Source organism: Periophthalmus magnuspinnatus, chromosome 10, assembly GCF_009829125.3.
Source record: "Periophthalmus magnuspinnatus isolate fPerMag1 chromosome 10, fPerMag1.2.pri, whole genome shotgun sequence".
Lineage (NCBI taxonomy): Eukaryota > Metazoa > Chordata > Actinopteri > Gobiiformes > Gobiidae > Periophthalmus > Periophthalmus magnuspinnatus.
In genome coordinates this window covers 31,114,799-31,127,795 of record NC_047135.1, presented here as the reverse complement: position 1 = coordinate 31,127,795, position 12,997 = coordinate 31,114,799, and the positions used below count along the sequence as shown (strand labels likewise).

The 12,997-nt window shown below is 41.0% G+C and overlaps 2 protein-coding genes across 3 annotated transcripts; both read left to right on the top strand.

Moving 5' to 3' along the window:
- The first annotated feature begins 69 nt into the window (after positions 1 to 69).
- ints5 (integrator complex subunit 5) lies at positions 70 to 4,156 on the top strand. Its single transcript, XM_033974165.2, has 4 exons — positions 70 to 324; positions 579 to 831; positions 964 to 2,934; positions 3,113 to 4,156. The coding sequence occupies exons 1-4, from the start codon at positions 230 to 232 to the stop codon at positions 3,833 to 3,835; spliced, it is 3,042 nt and encodes a 1,013-aa protein (XP_033830056.1). The 5' UTR covers positions 70 to 229; the 3' UTR covers positions 3,836 to 4,156.
- A 796-nt stretch (positions 4,157 to 4,952) lies between these two features.
- On the top strand, positions 4,953 to 12,979 carry ganabb (glucosidase II alpha subunit b). 2 transcript variants are annotated; one of them, XM_033973584.2, is made up of 25 exons: positions 4,953 to 4,998; positions 5,536 to 5,637; positions 5,723 to 5,831; positions 5,927 to 6,054; positions 6,393 to 6,572; positions 6,718 to 6,783; positions 7,563 to 7,620; positions 7,715 to 7,796; positions 8,239 to 8,335; positions 8,409 to 8,589; positions 8,659 to 8,812; positions 8,967 to 9,202; positions 9,288 to 9,414; positions 9,488 to 9,567; positions 9,649 to 9,789; positions 9,908 to 10,004; positions 10,092 to 10,193; positions 10,492 to 10,735; positions 10,852 to 10,916; positions 10,990 to 11,066; positions 11,138 to 11,212; positions 11,292 to 11,405; positions 11,489 to 11,598; positions 11,673 to 11,773; positions 11,912 to 12,979. In XM_033973584.2, exons 1-25 carry the CDS (start codon positions 4,979 to 4,981, stop codon positions 12,019 to 12,021), a joined length of 2,856 nt encoding a protein of 951 aa, XP_033829475.1. In that variant the 5' UTR covers positions 4,953 to 4,978; the 3' UTR covers positions 12,022 to 12,979. The 2 variants fall into 2 exon arrangements, with proteins under 2 accessions (XP_033829475.1, XP_033829477.1); XM_033973586.2 differs by lacking the exon at positions 6,718 to 6,783.
- Positions 12,980 to 12,997: the final 18 nt, after the last annotated feature.

Here is a 12,997-nt window from a genome sequence, read left to right as displayed (position 1 = left end):
TTTAAATAAACAAAGAAAGTGTAAGCAGGGGGCTTTAGTACGTCGCTAGATGGCGGCAGTTATTAGCGCTCTGGGTGGATTAAATAAAAGTGAAGAAGAATAGTTTCCGGTTACAGTACGCTCTTTTAGTATTTTCTGTTCTGACATTTGATAGAAAATCTTCTTAACGCGGGTTCCATTGCTCACACCGAATTTATTAAGATCATTTTAGGTTTTATGCAACGCTTTGATGTTAAAAGAACAAGCCATGTCTGCGGTGTTTGACGGAAGTGGGCTAAAAGCGGCGCAGAGCTCACTCAGTCACACACCACACACTGCTCTGAGGTGAGTAGTAACACTCAAAGAAATTGCACTCAAGACTACAAGAAAAATACAAAACAAGCTGTTTGTCTTATTTTACTTTTTGTACTTGTAAAGGTGTGAAAATATTTAAATGAAAATCATATGTCTTGAGTATAAAAAGACAGTTTTCATGTTCATATTTTTATTCAATATTAATAAATATGTAATTATGGTCCTGCATTAGTCAGTTGTACAGATGGAATTTAATGTTATATTAACCCTCTTTTCTTAAATAGTGCACAGGAGCTGTCACAGGAGATTAAATCTTTCATAAATGGAGTGGACAGTGTCCAAGGACGAAAGCTCAGTGTGAGAGAGCACGCTCGGTGTGCTGTGAGGCTGCTGCGCGCGGTTCCTGCGTGTCGAGCCGCGGTACTAGAGCATCTGAGAGGGGTCTATGATGAACATGTGTCTGCTTTCTTGCACCATTTGGAGACAGAGGGAGAAGGAGGCTCTGGGCCCAGCACCAACCTGGAGGACATCATCCAGGTAAGTGGCACAAGAGCTGCACCTGTATTGCTTGAGCATTTCATTTAATGAAATAAACGTCTCTGTAAACTGTAATATATTATGTAATTGGACAGTAATGACATTTGTGGGGTTTTTTTGTTTTTTTTCTAGGAGGTTCATGGGGTGCTTTCTGAATTTATTCGTCTTAATCCACGAGCCTGGGCCCCGCTGGTTTCGACTTGGGCTGTAGACTTACTGGGACAGCTGAGTAGTAAGCACGCTGGTCGCAGGGGCACCCCTCACTCTTCCAGCCTGAATGAGCTGCTCCAGTTGTGGATGTCTTGTGCAGCCACGCGCTCCCTCATGGAAGCCTACTCTCAGTGTTTGGCTGCCATGCTGGCTTGGTGCCCTGATGCCTGTGTAGATGCACTCCTGGACACCTCTGTTCAACACTCACCTCACTTTGACTGGGTGGTTGCTCATATTGGCTCGGCCTTTCCAGGTACCATCATCAGCAGAGTGCTGGCCTGTGGACTCAAAGATTTCTGCTCTCATGGAGCTAAGGATCAGAGTCTGATGGGAATAGACAAAGGGCCAAAAGTGCCCAAAATTGGTTCTGTGGTTGGAATCCTTGGTCACCTGGCTGTACACCATTCTGACTGTATCAGGAAGGAGCTGCTCCAGATGTTCCAGGAAAGCTTGACCCCGTCCAGCCCTTTGTCTCCAGATTTGTCCTCCAGCTCCTGGGAAACATCCCCACAGCTCCGTCGAGCTGTTGTGCCATTTCTTCTGCAGCTGGCCGCCATGTCTCCTGACCTTTTTGGCGCTGTGTCTTCAGAGCTGGTGGAGCTCCTACGGCCTCCTATATTGCTTCAACTTCACAGTTTGCTGCAGTGCCTTCCTAGGGAAGAATTGGACAATATGGTCGGGCTTGCTGTCCACCTGATTAGCCAGAGTCCCACAGGTGGGGCTCGAACCCTGCGTTTTATTGCTGACACCGCCACTCCAGCCTCAGTAATTATATCTGGCCCTACATCTTCTCCACACGAGGGAGTCAGGGAGGGATGTGATCGACTACTTCAGATGCTGCTACTTCATCTACATAAACTGGTGTATAACCGTTCAGATGGAGTCGAAGGTGCACCTCACACCTCGGTTATGACTCAACCTAAAAGAAAAATTCCCTTTTTGGAGGAGCTTCAGTCCTATGTGGGTGAGCTGTGTGCTGAAACCCTGCGCCTTGAGAGAAAACGTCATCTGTGGTTGCACCAGCTCCTGTGCCTGCTATCAGTTTACGGTGGTCCAAGTGTGGCCACTGAGGCTGTGTGTCAGCTTCTAACCCAGGCCCGAAATCCTGAAGAATTGGCATTGGCCTGGCAGCTGCACAGCACACTGTCCCTGTGTATGGTGGGACTGATCCCTGCCGCTATTACCCGCTCCGTGGCACAGATACACACAAACACCCTGAACCCAAGGCAGCTTCGACAGCTATTGCTGAACCTCGCTGCTGCTATTCAGAGCCAGGAGGAAGAGCGACGGGGGGCAACAGGACCCCATTACACTATGGCTATGCAATTAGGATCAGCTGTCTCAGAACACCTCCATGATTTTGGACCTCTTCTTCTCCATGGTGACTCTACAGTTTCACATGCAGCAGTGCAGCTTTTGTCTTGCAGCCCATTACCTCGTACCTCTTCTCCAGGCCACCTATTGTTGCTGTCACGTGCTGCTGTCACTTACTTTTTTTTGGCATTGAGAAGAAGACAAGAAGGACTTAAAGTTGGCAGAGATGCTGGACAAGCGAGGGAGGCTGTGAACTGTTCTGTGTTACTACTGTCTCGATTTGCTGGGTACTCCCCTCTCACCCTTAAATCTATACTTCAGCAACTCGTTGAAGGAGCTTTGCACAAAGGTAATGCGGATCTTTTTGGAGGGCAAACATGCGACATATCAGATGTACCTGTACCTTCAACATCCGCTTTACCGGATCTTGGAGCTTCCCTGCTGAGCATCAACTGTCAGTTCGGCACCACAGCAAACTTCTCTGGCAGTGTGTGGTCAGTGTTTCATGCCGGAGTTATAGGAAAGGGGTTAAAAGTCAACTCTCCCCCAAAAGTCCCTGATCCATCTGCCGCAAGTCAGGTGAGTTAAAGTATTAGAGATTAGGGTAACAGAGCAAATGTAACCCTCTCTGGATTTCTGTTATTATGGGTACTGCGGGATGGGGATAGTTTGATTGATGGCAGTCTCTGGTCACTGGTTGCATTGCCTTGTTACATATTTTTAAGTGATTAATATGTATTTATCTTTTTGCCTGTAGAACATCCAGACTCTCATTGCTGTCCTGGTGCAATGCTGCAGCTCCTGTGGTCTTAATGGTTCATACGCTGGTTCACGACCTTCATCTGACCCCGGAGAATTTCCAACAATTAATGCAGAAGCTGCCAAAGTGGTTGCAGTTACAATGGTTGAAAATGTTTGTCCAGATGTATCCAATAGTGAGCTCTCATGGCCACCAGAAGAGCATGCTCGTACCACTGTAGAGAGAGATATCCACATTCGCCGCTGCTTTGAGGCCCACCCTGTGCTCTTTCCTATGCTTCAAGTGGTGGCAGCTGGACGGCCTGCTCTCTGCTACTGCTCTGCTCTCCTCCGGGGACTTCTCGCCACTCTGCTTGCACACTGGGAGGCGTCCCGCGATGCTTCATCCACAGACTCTCCCTGGCACCTTCAGGCCTCCAGCTTGGTGGTATCCTGCATGGGAGAAGGCCAGTTTATTCCTCCTGTCTTGGCCAATGTCCATGAGGCATTCCCTCACCTTGCACCATTTGAGGTGAGGCTCTTATTGCTGGCTGTATGGGAATATGTGAGGGGCAATGGACCAATGCCTCAGAAATTTACTTTCAGCTCAGAAAAAGGAGGTATCTTCTGCAGGGATTTCTCACGAGATGGAGATGTGGCAAGATATGTGGCACCAATCCACAGCGTTCTGCATAAAAACATTGATAGATTGGGACATTTATGTTGGCGGTTCCAGCTTTGAGAGAAGCTTTGAAAAGACTAAATGTAAAGCAATATAAGCATTATATGCTCTACAAAGATGGTTTTTCACTTTGTACTTTTTAATGTTTTCTTTGTTTGTAGTTATTGGTCTAAAGATGTGCCAAACAGACTTCTGTAATTTCTGTACATATAGTATGAGCTTTTTTGTAGAAAAGCATGTGAACAGTCACCAAACAATTATTTTTTTCTTACTAATTAATAACAATTTTCAATTTATTTAACAATTAATATGCTGTGTTTCTGTTGTTATACAAGCATACATCAACGTACAAAACAAATAAACAAGTGTTTTGTCCCTTTCAAAATGATCATTTTTCTGCATCAATAACGAGCTTTGTTTCTTTTTACATACATGCAGCTCTTTAACAAGCAAAAGATTTACCTAAACCATGTCTGCACATATGAATCGATGGCCACAGGCTGGCGATCAGTACATTTCACACAGCTTTGACATAGCCATCAAATCTTAAATAAGGCTTGGAACATAAGGTCTATATCACAGTGCAATGTGGTGATGGGATGTATACAGTGGTAGAATCAATTCAATTTACAGTAAAAAGTATGAAGGGAGGAAGTAGGAAGGGGCCCAAGGGATAACAAAAAATGGTCTTAGGGCCACATTTGGCCCCCAGGTCATAGATTGGACACCCCTGCTCTAGTCTAGAGGAGACTAGAGGATGTGGAGTTATAGTGCAATGGACACATACAGCAACAGTATTGTACAAACAACACAGGGACCGCGGGTGTGTGTGTGCCACTTGCAGCACGCACATTGGTAGAGGAACTGATCCTGCTGAAGCTGAGCGATGACGTGTCCTCGCCTGAGTGCGTGTTTCTGAGTGGATCCATGAGTGTCTATTGTTCAATCATAACTTTCCTTTAAAGAGTGTTAAGAGTAATAGCCTAAACTTAAAATGGCAAATGACATAAAATACCATATACACGGTTTATGTGAGAAATACTGGTGTATAATCTGTTTAAATCGATGACCAAATGTCTATGAGTATGTCCTAAAACAATGTTGCTTACAAAGAACAGGTTATCTTAATTTTTAACTATCTTTGTTGCGGAGTGAAATGCATAGATATCAGGGGAAATGGGCGGAGTCTCCGCTGTAAGCAAGATGGCCGCCTTCACTGAAAGGTAAGACAAAGCCATTCTGCTGTTTCATCGGCAATATTTCTAATGTTTGTGGTAGTTCACGTATGCAAATAGAAGGATATTGTGATTATGGTCTTTGAAACTGCGAAAAGAGACAGTTTAATCTTTTAACTTAAGTCATTCAATCATTTAAACGTGAAGCTCTCTGATCAATTGAACTAACTTGACAGTTCCTATGCCGCTATTAGCTTAACGGGTATCTGAGCACGATGCGAAAGCTTAAGTAGATTATTAACAAATACTCTTGAGTCTTGTAGCTTTTAAGCCTTACAAATGTCAGCGTTAGCGTCGGTATGGTATCCTGCTCTTAGTCAATAGAGGAATTTTGTTCTTCTCCTTTACTGAAATCATTTGACCTCACTTGGCTTACTGGAAAGCGCCAACTTGTAGCTATAGTTCATTCATCCCTTGAAGATTTTGCTTAAATTTATCATTAGATCTATCATACATACACAGGCTTTGTGGTGCATGCAGCGTCTTTAACCATCTAATTCAGTGTTGCTCTATTCCCTCTTGTAGGATGGCGCCTGTCCTAGCCTTTATACTGTTTCTCTGTCTTGGGGCCACATGGGCTGTGGATAAGGGCAACTTTAAAACTTGTGACCAGAGTGCCTTCTGCAAGTAAGCGACCATCACCAAATTCCCACACACATCTTTTACCTTATGTCCCTCAAGCAGTGTAATATTAAAATGTGATGTTTAACAGGCGTCAGCGTGCATTAAAGCCAGGGGAGTCTCCTTATCGAGCCCTGCTGGAGACCATGGAGCTCACCAACACCAGACTAACACTTCAGCTCATCAATGATAATAACAAGGTATACCAGAGCTCCTTATGACCTCTGCTGGTAAATGTTCAAATGCTAGATTTCACTGTTGCTTGATATCCACCTATATCTTGCTTTTCTCACAGGTGCGTCTGTTGCTTGAGCTCTACCGTCTCCAGGGAAACATGACAAGGGTGAAGATTAATGAGCTGAAGCCTCTGAAGCCACGCTATGAGGTCCCAGACGTCCTCATCAAGGAGCCACCCACTGAACCGTAAGTCTCCAAAGAACAGCATGTTTGATCATGTAACAAATGCATGGATTGTCTAGTCCCTCCTAACCTAAAATAGAATTCAGGATTGTGTTGTCACTTATTCTGGCACTATAGTTTCAGAAATGTTTTTACCAGTAGTGACACAGCAGCATATTGGGTTGTTCTACAGCTCTTTTGTTTATTTTTACATAATTTTGGCTGATACATATCTATGGACATTTTGCACTGATGGATTTCCATGGTAACCACCCCGAGGTCTAGATCTAGTTGTAATCGTTACTAATCCGTGTGTGAATGATCTTAACAACATGTGTATGTCTCTTCTCTCTGTACCTCAGCCTGGCTCTTTTATCCCAAGATGAGAATGGGGTGGTACTGTCCCTGGGTGCAGAGTCCCAGAGGGTCATTGTTAGCGCACGTCCCTTTCGTTTGGATATTATGGAGGGCCATGACGTGCTGATGTCACTGAACTCGCGTGGACTGTTGGCTTTCGAGCACTTGAGGATGCGCAAGGACACGTGAGAGTACACACATGCGCACACATACACACACACTCTCTTCTACGTCCTTGGTTAATTATTTACATTTCTGTTCCCATAAAATGATTTGTTTTTGAGTATTGTCTCTGACTGGTTGTTCTGTCCTCTTTTCCTATCATCCCAGTTTCTCCTATAAAGTAACTAGCACAGTGGCTAGTGTGTGGGATAAGGTCAAGAGGGTTTTCTCTAGGTAAAGACCCTTAAGATTTGTGTGTATTATGTTCCTTGTGCTACTAGGGGTACATCATTTGGGTACATCATTTATTGGGTCCTCTGTCAGCTTGTGCAGTTTTATTGTAATTCTTAAGACGAGAAAGAAATGAATCAATATGTGCATGGGACTAATTATTTTTCTTGACTGACCAATCTAGTTGAGTTTAACCCTCCATTGTAATTTTACATTCAATGCCAGTAAGTGATTTTATTTTTTACCAATTATGGCAGATTAACTAGGTTGGTAATGAAAAGTTTGAATCATCAGCTGAAATCTTTAAAAAATTATATGACCAAGTTCTAACACTGCATGGCTGAGTTGTATTATACCTGTAAATGGTAGAAGACCCTTGTTTTTGTTACGTAGATTTATCCTGTAGCAGCATCTATCTTTGTGGTTATGTTTTTTTCTTTATCTAGTTTGATTAAACTAAGGATCCAGAGCTACCATACCATATTTACCACTTACAAACAGGTATTCAATTTGGATGTTTTTATAGAAGAGCCATAAAATAAAGAATCATGGGGGTATTGTTTAAATTTGTTGAATGCACCGCTCAATATAGCCACAAGGTAGAAAGTTGCTCCAAACCTTGAAATTTGATAGTGTATGTTGAAGAGCTTTGAACCACAATGTTAGTTAATTTTACCCCTTAAAATAAATGTACTCCCATACATAGTTTTTTTTAATACTACATAATTTAAAAAAGGGACTCTGAATATATTCCTCATCTTTCACAATCTCTTTTTGAGCAGTCAAGCAGAGCCTGATCCAGAGAAGAAGGAAGATGTTGATCCAGCTAACCAGCCTGAGGTACTTTTATTTTGTTTGCTTAGAAATACAACATACATAGAGCATTGAAATAGAGTGAGGTGGATTATCATTGTTTCGTTGTCTTGATCACCAGGCAGCAAAAGAAGAGGATGAGAAAATAGAAGAAGGCATGTGGGAAGAATCGTTTAAGTCACACACAGACACCAAACCTAATGGTACGTAACTTGGATTACAGTGATTATGGGTACATATTGAATTGTGTTGTAGCCTATAATAGTTCCCATAATAGTATTTTATTGTAAACAAACTTGTTTTGTTTCACATATTTTTGAATAGTAATGCATGTAGGTTGTTTACCCTGAAAAACACACACCGGCAGCCATGTTTTTAGCCTAATTTGACCTAGGCTGGCCAGATGGCTCAATCTGAGACCCAAGTCCTCTCTAATGGTGGGAGTAGTATTTTTTAGCACAAAAGACAAAGATGAAAGCCTTTTACTTTTTTTTGCTAAATATCTATATTATTATTAGTATTATTATTAGAGTTATTAGTATATAGAACCTTTAAAAAGTGCTTTGTTGTGAGTTTTTTTAATGCTATTGGACAAACTACATGCATGACAGACATGACTACTCTAATGCTCTTCCCATTTCCCAGGTCCTTCAGCTATAAGTTTAGACTTTTCTTTGCCTGGAGTGGAAAATGTGTATGGCATCCCCGAACATGCAGATAACCTTAAACTTAAAACAACTGAGTAAGTGCAAATAATTGCTGTAAAAAATGACTAATTACTTTAACTAATGTGTATGATTGTTTTTGACTTGCAGAAATGGAGATCCATATCGGCTGTATAACTTGGATGTGTTCCAGTATGAACTTTATAATCCTATGGCTCTTTATGGAGTGGTCCCAGTTATGTTGGCCCACAACACACAGCGGACGACTGGTATCTTCTGGCTGAATGCTGCAGAGACGTGGGTGGATATCAGCTCCAACACAGCTGGAAAAGTATGTGCCTTAGATTTTAGAATTAGTATTTTGGCCCGACTCTGAACTAATGGTACGTTGATTTGTTAGACTGTTTTTGGAAAGATGCTGGATTATGTGCAGGGATCAAATGAGAAGCCACAAACTGATGTCCGTTGGATCTCTGAAAGTGGCATTATTGATGTCTTCATAATGCTTGGACCAACACCTAAAGATGTGTTTTCACAATACGCCTCTCTCACGGGTAAGTTTACTTTCACTGATAAGTACTTTTTACAAAAAATGCTTGCATGCAGATTAAAAATAAACAATCATAACATTAAATATTCTCCCTTTGGTTGCAAAACTACTTGCTCATTACAGTTTAATACAGCTCTAACTCTGTTTTAACCCATTAGGCACTCAGGCTTTTCCACCCTTAGCTGCTCTGGCCTACCATCAGTGTCGATGGAACTATAATGATCAGGAGGATGTCAAGACTGTTGATGCTGGCTTTGACGAACATGACATCCCCTATGACTTTATTTGGCTTGATATTGAGCACACCGATGGAAAGCGCTACTTCACCTGGGATCCCCACAAGTTTGCCAATCCTAAGGAGATGCTGCAAGGTATCAAGGACAAGAAACGCAAGGTAAACTCTAAACATAACACCAACAATGTTGCCAGTTCTTTCATATAGTAATAGAATTTTACTATGTGGCACTTTTTTGTTTTAGATGGTGGCCATTGTTGACCCACATATCAAAGTTGACAGCAATTACAAGATCCATAATGAAATCCGGTCAAAAGGTTTCTATATTAAGAACAAAGATGGTGGAGACTACGAGGGCTGGTGCTGGCCGGGTAAAAGCCTAACACATTTTCATGTTTCTTTCTCATGATTTTTTGCAAGTAATTTGATGACAAAATCTTGCAGGTAGTGCTGGTTATCCAGACTTCACCCGTGCAGACATGAGGGCTTGGTGGGCCAGCATGTTTGCCTATGATCAATATGAAGTAGGTCGACTGGCTTATCTTTTTGTACTATGTATCTTTAAGATGTTTATTTTTTACATATGTTTACATATTTGTTTTCAGGGTAGTATGGAAAACTTGTACACATGGAATGACATGAATGAGCCATCAGTTTTTAATGGACCAGAGGTCACTATGCACAAAGATGCCATGCATGGAGATTGGGAGCATCGTGATGTTCATAATTTATATGGGTTCTATGTGGTGAGCAAATAAACAGTCATAATCATTTGTTGTAGTTGCATAGCCAAAAAAAAGTATAGTTTAAAATAAATAAATAAAGACAACACTAAATACAAGTTTTTTTAATGAAATCCTGCAGCACATGGCAACTGCTGAAGGTCTGATCCAGAGATCTGGAGGAGTAGAGCGTCCATTTGTCCTTACCAGGGCCTTCTTTGCAGGATCACAGCGCTTTGGTGAGGGCTTCATACCTGTATTCAGCAGAAGTCCTCCATGATGGTCAGTCATGTGAGGGACTAGAGCCTGAGTGTGTGTTTCTGCAGGTGCTGTGTGGACTGGGGACAATGCTGCTGAGTGGGACCACCTCAAGATCTCTATTCCTATGTGCCTGAGCCTTGGCTTGGTTGGAATCTCTTTTTGTGGAGGTGAGTCACACTTAATATACACAGTATTTACTTTGTATTAAGTATTTTTATTTTAAAGTGTAATTTCAGCTAAAGGTTATTTTTTTAATGTCTAACTGAATAAAATATTTTAAATTAATTTATATTTAATTTAAATGATTATTTATTTTAAAAAATGTCTTTTTTCCATATTCTACTGCTTTTCTTACATTGCAATGCCACATCTCCCATGTGGGGTGAATAGTTTTGTTGCAGTTGTTTTATTTTTTATCTCAAAATTCTTAAATGCATTGCAATTTTTTCCTCTTGCCATATGTAGCTGATGTGGGAGGCTTCTTCAAGTCTCCGAGCTCTGAGCTTCTGGTGCGTTGGTACCAAACTGGAGCCTACCAGCCATTTTTCCGGGCACATGCTCACCTGGACACACCGCGCCGAGAGCCATGGCTCTTTGGTCCTGAGAACACTGCTCTGATCCGTGACGCAGTGCGCCAGCGCTACACTCTGCTGCCCTACTGGTACCAACTGTTCTACAATGCACACCTAACCGGAGAGCCTGTCATGAGGTGTGTCTTCCTTACATCACTCTATCAACAATTGTGAATAAGTGAATGTCTGTTACAAACCCATCTTTTTTATGTGAAAAAGGAAGAAAAACTCATTCATTTTTGTTTTCATATAGACCATTGTGGATAGAGTATCCTCAAGATTCTGCCACTTTTGCCATTGATGATGAGTTTCTCATTGGTACGGTTAGAGTAAAATATGTAAATATGAAATATAGACTCAAACGTTTACACTTTTAACCTCTCTGCTGCAGGAAAAGACTTGTTAGTGCATCCTGTGACTGAGGAGGGCTCTAGGGGAGTCACTGCATACTTGCCAGGGAAAGATGATGTACGGTGAAAAAAAACTTCTACCCTAAATGTTGAATTGAATTTTAACAACAATGTTATGTGTATTTCTAGGTCTGGTATGATGTCCAAACCTTCCAGAAGCACAACGGGGCCCAAAACCTTTATATTCCTGTTACTATGAGTAGTGTAAGAAATGATGTATACCATTTTAAATTGATTTAGTTTTCCAGTCTACATTCATTTTAACGCTCTTGTTTTTGGGTAGATTCCTGTTTTCCAGCGTGGTGGCTCCATTATTCCTAGGAAGCTTCGTGTTCGCAGATCATCAACTTGTATGGAAAATGATCCTTACACTTTATACGTTGCTTTAAATCAACAGGTAAATTTAAATGAAAGTGATGACAAAGAAGACAATATTGTGTGACAAAATTCATGTAATTTCTTTAAACCATTGAATATTAGAGAGCTGCAGAGGGTGAACTATACATTGATGACGGTCACACATTCAGCTATCAAAAGAAGGAATATATTCACAGAAGGCTTGTATTTTCCAACAACATCCTCTCCTCTGTGTAAGTTTCAATTTGTGTAAATAATATGGCTCACTGTCTTTGCTATTTCTGTAAAAATGTTATTTTGCCCACAGAAACTTGAATTCAGACAGCCAGTTTATTACTGCTTCTTGGGTTGAGCGCATCCTTATTATAGGTGCCAGTAAGCCCAGCAAAGTGACACTTCAGACAGCTGGTGAGATATGCATTTCTATTTGTATTATATATTTTGAATATCATATAATTATTAAGAGATTGGATGTTCTTCAATTTTTACTTTTTTTTCTTCAGCTTGTTCTCCACTATGTTCATTGCACATTTGTTTTTTCTGCAGATGGCCAGGAGAGCACCATCGAGTTTGATTTTGATGCGTCCATGTCTGTGCTGACTCTCCGTAAACCGGGCATGAATGCTGGGGAAAACTGGAAGGTGATGCTGCAGTAACCATGGAGACAGCACTGAGGGAACATGAGAAAGAGTCAGGAGGAGACAGAATGGCAGTAAGGAAACAGTGATGGGTTGTACCAAACAAAATCACAAATGAGGCCACTTTGTAAAAGAAAATTCTTTTAACAGGAAAGTTGGTTATCCTGATCTGTCTTCTCTTTTCTGTCCCTGTGTTCAGTCCCTACAATTCCTAACAAAATAGTGACTACTAGATGTTTTTAGGTGAATTTCAGAAAATTTGTATCAATTCACATTGGCCCTAATGCAAAACCAAGGTCAATTTAGGTTTGTTATTTCAAAAGAAGACTTATTCTTATTCTTAAACTTCATACTTCTGCTTGCTCGTAGGCTTTTTCATTCAAAGCATTTTCCAAAGCACTTGGTGAAGATCCTATGCTTGTACGCAAACAGTTATGGAGTGTCTATAAATACTGTCTATGGATTATTATTTTCATGACCAATATCTGCAGTTTCTCCTGCTAGTAGTTTTACATAAATTAAATGTGTACTAATGACCAGTGCAGCAAAGGTGTTTTGTCTGACAATACACAATCTGAGCGTAAACCACTATTCCATAAAGCTTTTTTTTGTTAGTTTTTTAATTCCAACATTGTTTGCTATAATTTTATATTGCACTTGCTTTAATATCAACAAAAGTTACATCTGAATAGTCTGCTGCTATCTAAGCCAGCATTGGTTCCTTTTTAAAGTGACATACAAAATTAGGCACTGTTATTGCATTGTTTTCTAACCATTAGAATCTGATTGTTTTGTCTAGTCCACTGTTTTAGGCATTTTGTTTCTTTATCTCCATGATTTTATAATTATGCACATGTTGCTTCCATTTTGTTGGTAATTGTCTGAGATAAGAACAACAGAAGTGAAGGTGTGAAATGTATTCTAAAAGATGAGACCAAGAAAAATAAAGTTGACCAAATAAACCGTGGTCATGTTATGTCAGTGCTATGAAATT